We start from the raw sequence: 9,189 nt of genomic DNA on the forward strand, positions 1-9,189 counted from the left end.
AAACTAGGCTAAGGGAAGGCTGGAGGTAAACTAGGCTAAGGGAAGGCTGGAGGTAAACTAGGCTAAGGGAAGGCTGGAGGTAAACTAGGCTAAGGGAAGGCTGGAGGTAAACTAGACTAAGGCTGGAGGTAAACTAGGCTAAGGGAAGGCTGGAGGTAAACTAGGCTAAGGGAAGGCTGGAGGTAAACTAGACTAAGGGAAGGCTGGAAGTAAACTAGACTAAGGGAAGGCTGGAGGTAAACTAGGCTAAGGGAAGGCTGGAAGTAAACTAGACTAAGGGAAGGCTGGAAGTAAACTAGACTAAGGGAAGGCTGGAGGTAAACTAGGCTAAGGGAAGGCTGGAGGTAAACTAGGCTAAGGGAAGGCTGGAGGTAAACTAGACTAAGGGAAGGCTGGAAGTAAACTAGACTAAGGAAAGGCTGGAGGTAAACTAGACTAAGGCTCGAGGTAAACTAGGCTAAGGAAAGGCTGGAGGTAAACTAGACTAAGGCTGGAGGTAAACTAGACTAAGGGACGGCTGGAGGTAAACTAGGCTAAGGGAAGGCTGGAGGTAAACTAGACTAAGGGACGGCTGGAGGTAAACTAGGCTAAGGGAAGGCTGGAGGTAAACTAGGCTAAGGGAAGGCTGGAGGTAAACTAGACTAAGGAAAGGCTGGAGGTAAATTAGGCTAAGGGACGGCTGGAGGTAAACCAGACTAAGGGAAGGCTGGAAGTAAACTAGACTAAGGAAAGGCTGGAGGTAAACTAGACTAAGGCTCGAGGTAAACTAGGCTAAGGAAAGGCTGGAGGTAAACTAGACTAAGGCTGGAGGTAAACTAGACTAAGGGACGGCTGGAGGTAAACTAGGCTAAGGGAAGGCTGGAGGTAAACTAGGCTAAGGGAAGGCTGGAGGTAAACTAGACTAAGGGAAGGCTGGAGGTAAACTAGGCTAAGGAAAGGCTGGAGGTAAACTAGGCTAAGGCTGGAGGTAAACTAGACTAAAGCTGGAGGTAAACTAGAATAAGGCTGGAGGTAAACTAGACTAAGGGAAGGCTGGAAGTAAACTAGGTGAAGGGAAAGCAGACCAAACAGCAGCAGAGTTGTTGCTAGGAGGCTTAAAGCAACACAATCCAGAAGCAGGAAGGAGGAGGAAGTCACTGATCCGTTTAAACAGCCTTTAGACTGCTTCCCTATCACAGTTAGACATTTATTCAGGTTTTCAACACGTATAGGGGAGTAAAAACATCTATATAATGCTCAATCACACTTTAGTTTCTTTAGTGAGATCTGTCGTCTGAACACCATCTACAGTAGAGTTCTGTTTCTGTTTCTACTTTAATCTCGTTTATATTTAGACACAAACCAGAGTTCAGCCAGCTGCTCAATAATTACCTCTTTATATGATCATATAAATAAATCACTATGCAGATATTCTAATAAGACTTCGATTGATCAAACAAGATCACAAATTATTTCTGGTTTCTGCTCATTTGAGATATATAATTTTAAGTGAAACAGTTTGTATCCTGTTAGTGTGATTTTATTGTATGCTGATAGAAGCAGCTAATAATAATAATAATAATGTATTTTATTTATAGGATGCCATGCGAAGTAAACAGAGTTAAAACGCAGTTCATTACAACCACTGATCTGCTCAGAGAGCTGCTAGAATGACTGGAGGTTGTGTGTTTGTTTTTCTGACTGAAATGGTCCGGAAATCTAGAAAATGTTTTTTCCCTCAGTGACCCCTAATAACCTGCAGATGCTGAGACTCGCTCTGAATGGTTGAACTGGTTCTGGAGTAAAACCTCCCCCTACCCCTAACTAACCCTAACCTCCTGTCTGAACTGTACAGTTAAGGTTAGTTAAGGCTAACTCTAACCCTTTACAGTTAAAGTGGGACGTTCGGTTTGCTCGGCCTGTTGTTTGTCATCCTTCCTCTCTCTGCCTTCACAAATACAGGTGATTTGTCATGAGATTAATTTTATTTATTTAAAGCTCCTGAGAAACCACATTTACAGACCCTCATTCTGAATGCTGCAGAGGCACAAAATAATAATAGCAATAAAAGTTCATCTGCATGTAAGAGGAAAACTACTTCAACAATAAATACTTAAAACATCATTTATTTTAAAAAGAAAATTTCCATCTCAGCTTTGATTGCAGCTTTCCAGGATTTTTACACATTTTTATGTTATAGTTTATTAAATAAATGGAGTTTAATGAACACTGAGGCTCCAGCAGATGAACAGTTAATCAGAAAAACACTGAATCCAGACATTTTCAGAGAAGCATGGCAAAGAGAAAGTTATCAGAGAGAATGTGATTCTGCCAAAACAGAAACCTGAGGCAGAGTCGACCAACTAAAGGCTTTATTGTCTGCTCAGACTTTGTTTCCAGACCTTAATGTGACAATCCTCCCTCAAATATTTGACTTTAATAAAATTGTCCTCTGATATAATATTGTCATTATTAAATAAACGGCATCAGATTATATAAGACGATTCCAGGAAAACCTTTTCCAGTTCATTTTGTTCGGATGTGGCTTCAGGTGAACCTTTATTTATGTTGGCTCATTCTGTAATAGTTTTATAATATTTAGATTGAACGTCTCTGTGAGGTCTAGTTCCTCAGACATGTTCGTACTGATGTCTGTGAACTCCCACTGGATGGCTGCTGATTTGCAGTTTGCTGAAGGATTTTCTGTCTTAAAGTTGTGAAAGAGTCGGCTGATGACGTTAGATAGGAGGGCAGCAGCAGCTAAAGAAAATCTGTGGTTTAGAAGAACAGTTTAAGCCTTTTGGCAGCACCGCCCTTCTAAAATACATGAGAGAAAAACACTGTTCCTGTTTTAATATCTGAACACTAACTCTTTTATGGCATCACTGAACAAAACTATTTAACCCTCTGAAGTCCAAAACCTGCCAGAACATTTCAAACACGTCATTTTTTGAAATAGTCGACCATTTATCAGAGCAAAAAATAGAAAGAACCAGAAAATCTACACCTAAAGTCAGAATACTTCATCAAGATCACTTATTTCTATGTCTCATGTACTTTTAACAAAAAATAATGTGTCATAAAAAATATTCTGAGCTCCTCAGCACCACCAAAAAGCTGTGATCGACTCGACTGTAACCAGAGCTCAGAGACTTTCAGCTGAACTTTAGGATGAGAAAACAGCAGATGAACGTAGAATTAAATTCAAATGCAGGTAGTAAAATATCTGTAGAAAACAAAGCCACAGTTTTAGTGTTCTGTGTCGGTAACCTATATTTACACTGGAAAAATGTTGATTCCAGATCATATTTACTTTTCAGAAAAGAAAAGAAGTTAAAGAAATTCAGTGTTTTTCTATTTTTTAGGAGTTAGAAAATGATAAGTTTAAGGGTTAATTTATGAGATTGCTCTACTTCTAGCCATGATTGTGTTTCCATAAAACTGCAGAACTTTATAATGAAAAGAAACCCGTAAAAAAAAACCCCACAGCTACACGTTGGAAACTCTGAAGGAAACGACAGCTGGATTACTAAACTACTAAACTGAATGTCTTCTCTGCATGTTTGGTTTAGATCTTTATCTAATGAATCCACATCCGTTCAGTAGTTTGGCAGCTGACGTATGACCTTCATGTTCAGAAAATATAGTAGAAAAGATGCTTCAGTAAATAATAATAGTACTAATATATTATTATTATTATTAATGAGCGATCTTTATGCCTTCATGGGATCATTGTGTTGATTTGGTTCAGTGTCCTCTGAGTCTCTTTTAGCAGCTTTACAGGAAATGTGGCAGAAATTAGAAACTCCATGTGACTCTTGTGTCACGTTGGAGTTGTGGTTGAATGTCTTCTCTTCCTTTTTAACACTTGTTCCTTATAAACAGAGAAGTGGTGAAACAACACAGTTCAGTAAATGTCCTGCTGGTAGTGAGGCATAAAAACCAAGATCCTGTTTTCCTACTATTGGAAAGAACATTGTCATCACCAGCGGTCCGTTAAGTGGTTCATTCTGTCCATCTCTGTTCTAGGTTATCGGTCTGTTTGGGGTTTTCTGTCCTTAAAGTCTTTATTTCTTCTTCTGTCCAGGAGGACTGGTGCAGGATTGGTCATGGCGCTGCTGAGGAGGAGGCTGAAGCTTGTGGTGACCGTGACGATGGTTAACCTCTTCATCTTCATCTTCATCTCCAGAAGTAGCAGCCAAGACAAAAATGGAGGTCACAAGGTCCAGGTCCCTTCCAAACCCTTCTGGACCAAACTGATTCCCAGCCCTGCATACTGGAACCGCCAGCAGCAGATTCTGGACATCCAGAACAATCCTATTCTGATGGCGAACCTCAGCGATGCCGGGTTACCCGGTTGGCTCAACGTCAGTAGTTTGCCCTCCGACCCCTGTCAGCCCAACTTCAGGGTCACCACTCAGGTGAAAGACTACAACTCCCTACCGGACCGCTTCAAGGACTTCCTGCTTTACATGCGCTGCCGCTCTTACCCAATCACGATGGACCAGCCTGACATCTGTAAGGAACCACCCTTCCTGCTGCTGGCTGTCAAATCTCTGGCTCCGCATTTTGACCGCCGCCAGGCCATCCGAGAGTCCTGGGGACGGGCAGGCCTTACGGCCAATCAGACGGTGGTCACTATCTTTCTCCTGGGCAACGCCACGGCTGGGGACCACCATCCGGATCTGTCCGGGATGCTGCGCTATGAGAGTGTCCGCCACAAAGACATCATCCAGTGGGACTTCAGGGACTCTTTCTTCAACCTGACTGTCAAAGAGGTTCTGTTCCTGGAGTGGATCCAGACTCGCTGCTCTGGTGCTCGCTTCATCTTCAAAGGGGACGACGACGTCTTCGTCAACACCTACCGCATCCTGAATTTCCTGAAGGGCCTCTCGGAGCCCAAAGCCAGGGACCTGTTTGTGGGTGATGTGATCACCAACGCAGGGCCACACCGAGACAAGAAGGTCAAATATTTTGTCCCTGAGAGTTTATACGTGGGGATGTACCCTCCATATGCAGGAGGAGGCGGGTACCTTTACTCTGGAGATGTCGCTGCTCGTCTTTACAACGCGTCCCAGCGAGTAGCACTGTACCCCATCGATGACGTCTACACGGGTATGTGTTTCCGTAAGCTGGGGCTGGCCCCAGAGAAGCACAAAGGCTTCAGGACCTTTAACATAGAGGAGAAGTACAGGTCCAACCCTTGCGCTTACAAGCGCTTAATCCTGGTCCACCCGAGGACGCCGCAGGAGATGATCCAGATCTGGGATTGGCTCAGCAGCCCAGGTCTGGTCTGCCAGTGATGGACACGACATGATGGGGTTGTTCCTAACAGGTCAAAGTGACAAATACTTCACCTGGAACAGGGTCATGACTTAAAAGTTGGCAGCTTTAAGTTAAGATATTATTAAATGGTCACTTGGAGCCTCAGTTCGGCACAGCGGATGCTTAAAGATGAGGACGGATGGGACGATATCATGAGGTTTCCAGATGTGCCAACTCTGCTTTACTGTCAGACGAGCTTCACTCAAAGTGAATGTGTCTTTGAGTGCATATATTTATATCACAACTATTTATACGGCCTTCATGATGCTTTAACACTGTGTCTGCTCCATGACGGAGTGTCTCAATGCTGTATTTAATAAATGAGGAGACCAAGACCTGGAAGTGTCCACTTGGGACTCGCTGATCAAAGGTAGAAGATGCTGCAGCCGTGTTTCCATTACCAGTTTTCATGTTCGCTTTTGAATTTTTCTGATCCGCTGTTTCTGCTTCATTTGTTGTCTTTGGCCAAAACCAGCAAAGAGTCTCAACTTTCTGATTAGAGAAGCTTTTCCTGAAGACTTGAAAACAGCTGGTTTTTTGTCCAGCTTCTTCTCCACTGTTTATTACAAGCCATGTAGCCTATAGTGCCACCTTCTGGCAACACTAAGCAGCCCAGTTTGTTGGCTTCACAGCAGTCAATGGAAATAAGCGACATTTAAAAGTTATGGAAACACGGCTTGTGTCAGGTTACTGGGAGTGATGGAAAACAACTTTTTCAGCTCCCGTTCGTACCAAACATCATTTAAAGGGTAAGTTCTCGGTACAACCAGTGTTTCCTACGTGCTTCGAGCTTTAAAAGTGGTTCCCTGTGAGCTCTTCCTTGTAGCTGGAGGCTTCGTTTGTGCTGCTATCCTCACTCTCTCTACAGTATTTACTTGTGAAATGGAACCAGTTTCTCCTGGTAAAGACTTGTGTTTTGTTCACAAATCATTTTTTCATGCCTGAAAGCTCAAGATCCGTTTTCATTTTATTGGTAATACTTAGATTCTTCCCATAACTTCTGCTGTTTTTTTTTTTTTTTTTTTTTTTTTTAATGCACTGCAAAAGCTTCAGATCATGGTAGAGCTTTGAAATGGGAGGTTTGGTTTAGTGACACACACGAGTCCGGTTCTGTTCAGCTCAGCAGGTCTGGGTTTGACATGGATGGAAAAAATCCAAATGCTGTCTAATTCAGCTTTACGTTCACAAAAACTGCTTGTATAAACCCTAAGTGCATTTTCAGAGATGTGTAGTTCAAAGCTTCAGCGTGTCGCTTTAACTCCACTCTGTTGTATGAAAATGTTAAAAATGCTGCTTTAAGTGACGCCAGAGAGTCCAGAATGCTTTAAAACCCTTTAAAACACTTTAAAATCCTTTAAAAGCTTTAAAATGCTTTAAAATGCAGGTAAAACATCATTACTTGAGCTACCGAAGCTTCCGTTATCCACTGTGTTTCCTCCGTGTTTTTAGATCCAGTTTTACGTCTCCTGCTGTTAGTTTTAGAACAGAGAATTCTAGTTTTATTCAAAGTTGCTGCTCAGCTCAGTTTATTTTTACTCACTGCTTTATTCACCCTGCAGTGACGTTACTTTAATAATTACAGAGAGGATCTTAATAGGAACGTTCAGACAAACTCCAGGTTTAAGGTTGTTTTTCCAGATTTATTTCACTTTTAGAGGTGATTTCCTTCAGTATTCTCACTCGGAATGGATCTGAGTAATGAGTGGCTGGTTTCAGTCGGATGTTTAGACCCTGAACCTGGGGATTTTATTTGTAGAGAAGAATGATGGGGGGGTTTTTTGTCTCTGTTAGCGCTCCACCTGCTGGTCAGGATGGTGAACTGCACACACTGGCAAACTAAACTCTCTAAACCTAATTTATTTACCCATGACGTCCTTATCTCCTCCTTCTCCAGATCTTCTCCTCTAAAAGCTGTTTCTGTTTCTCTATAAAAACTTTCTGTGGTGACTTTTAACCTGCATTGATGGCAGATAGCTGCACACAAATAAACAGAAATAAATTCTTAATAATTAAGGAAAGTTTAGACAATCAGAGTGAAGCTCTTAAATTATTCAGACACTATTTTTCCTTCCTGTCACGTGGCAGAATCCGTCCATGTAGGATAAAATACTAAAGACAGAGGAGCTGATTTTGTCCCAGATGATTTAAACTCTTCTGTTTTTGGGTCATAGTTTCATTTTTCTGCTCGCTGCAGTTTGTGGCAACTTGAAATGTTTACATGTTAAAGGTCACATATACGTTACTTCTGTGTTTTTCACTTCATGTTTTGCTGTTTGAATTTAATCTGCGCCTTTTGTCGTTTCGCTTCACAGTTTAACTCTGAAGGACCTTTTTTTTCAATTATCATTTTGTAAAAGATGCACATCTTCTAGCTGAGGGTTTGAACATCCAGTATTTCTGCAGAACGTTTCGTTTCTCTGAGCTTCTCAGATGCGGATGTTGTTTTTCTGGGCAGCAGGTACAAAAACTCACATATTTCCATCTATAATCGAACTGCAGCGATTATTCGATTAGTTGTTAAATCCAGGATTCCAGCGCCTTAAATCTGAATTTGTTTGTGTTTCTTTCCTCCTTTATGACAGTAAATTTCATGTTTTGTGTTGTGGACTAAAATAAGATGTTTGATCTTTGGTTTTAGGACAGAAATAAGCATTTTTGAACAAGACCAAACAACTAATTGACTAATCGAGTAACAGTGGAAATTAATGATTATATGTAATGAAATATCACTTTATCCAACCAGAAAGATAAATTCTTACTCCAAACAAACCTCTCAGATGATTTAACTGTTCCATCATCATGCATCTCGTCCAACTTAATCTGAGTTTATATTAAATGTCACTTTTTTTGTTACCCAGAGCAACGATTTTAACCACATTGTGATTGAATGATTTAATTTGGCTTCGTTAAGATGATCACCAAATCTGTGCCTGATGTTTGTATGTAGAAGAACCATGTTAAGCATGATCGCTTTATTTCATCCAATGACTTGATTTATTTCAATAAAGTTATATTTTGCTGTTTTTGTACTCATTCTTCTGCACATTTTTATTTTTATTGTGATAAAGTCAACAGTTATTATTCTTTAATCAGAATTCTTTTTAAAACGCCATGAAATGCTTTATTTGTATTTATTTTGTACTTTATGTGCTGAAAAGGAGCTTTAAACTCTGCTGTTGTGTGTTTCTGTAAAGGAAAATGTTAACACTCATGAGATTTTAAGATGAAAATACAAAACTTTACAGCTTCTAGAATAATAAAGTTCAGATTCAGTTACACAATATTTATAATCCATGAAAATCACTGTAATAAAGATGTATTTCAGAAAGAAAACTGTAATAGTTCTAAGGTTTTTATGTTTATGCAATAGAAGCAAGTGGGCTGCAGAGGGCAGCAGTGTATTAAACTCGTACTCAGTATTTCCTGTCAGTTCGTTGCCACTTCCTGCTTCTCGGTGAATCTCAGAAACAAGAAAGTAAATAAAAGATGAGAGTCAAACACTTGGAGCAGCTTTTAAAGTCTGGTTTTATTTAGTTCAGCTGATAAACCAGAACTTTAACTCATCTTTTAGGATGTTCTTGGTGGAAACTGAAGGATTTTGTGTCTTTTTAGTTTTTTATGTTTTAAGTAGAAAAATCTGCTGCTCTCTGCTGAAATAATAAATTATCCCCTCAACTAAAATATGGATATTTTATTTTGAAAATCCGCTCTAACTTTACTAATAGGTGCAACAAAATCTTTAGACATAAGTTTTTTTTCAACTCCCAAAATATGAATTATGAGCTCAAACAGTCACCCATCGTCTGCATAGAAAAGCGCATTCGATCTAAATATGTCGTTATATTCTCTCGTGTTGTGTTTTACTTTGACATTTCTGACAGATCA

General features: G+C 40.4%; 1 protein-coding gene across 6 annotated transcripts in view; it reads left to right on the top strand.

The window, feature by feature from the left end:
- The window catches only part of b3gnt2b (UDP-GlcNAc:betaGal beta-1,3-N-acetylglucosaminyltransferase 2b), a 32,129-nt gene extending 23,796 nt beyond the window's left edge, over positions 1-8,333 (top strand). For 5 of the 6 annotated variants that reach the window (XM_055018662.1, XM_023294697.3, XM_055018663.1 and 2 more), the window contains one exon: positions 4,067-8,333. In XM_055018662.1, the coding sequence (XP_054874637.1) occupies positions 4,089-5,282 (1,194 nt within the window). In that variant the 5' untranslated portion in view covers positions 4,067-4,088 and the 3' untranslated portion in view covers positions 5,283-8,333. Of the gene's footprint in view, positions 1-371 lie in introns of all 6 variants that reach the window. The other variant, XM_055018664.1, reaches the window with a different exon arrangement.
- The last annotated feature ends 856 nt before the right edge of the window (positions 8,334-9,189 follow it).

Source organism: Amphiprion ocellaris, chromosome 16, assembly GCF_022539595.1.
Source record: "Amphiprion ocellaris isolate individual 3 ecotype Okinawa chromosome 16, ASM2253959v1, whole genome shotgun sequence".
In the NCBI taxonomy this organism is placed as follows: Eukaryota; Metazoa; Chordata; class Actinopteri; family Pomacentridae; genus Amphiprion; species Amphiprion ocellaris.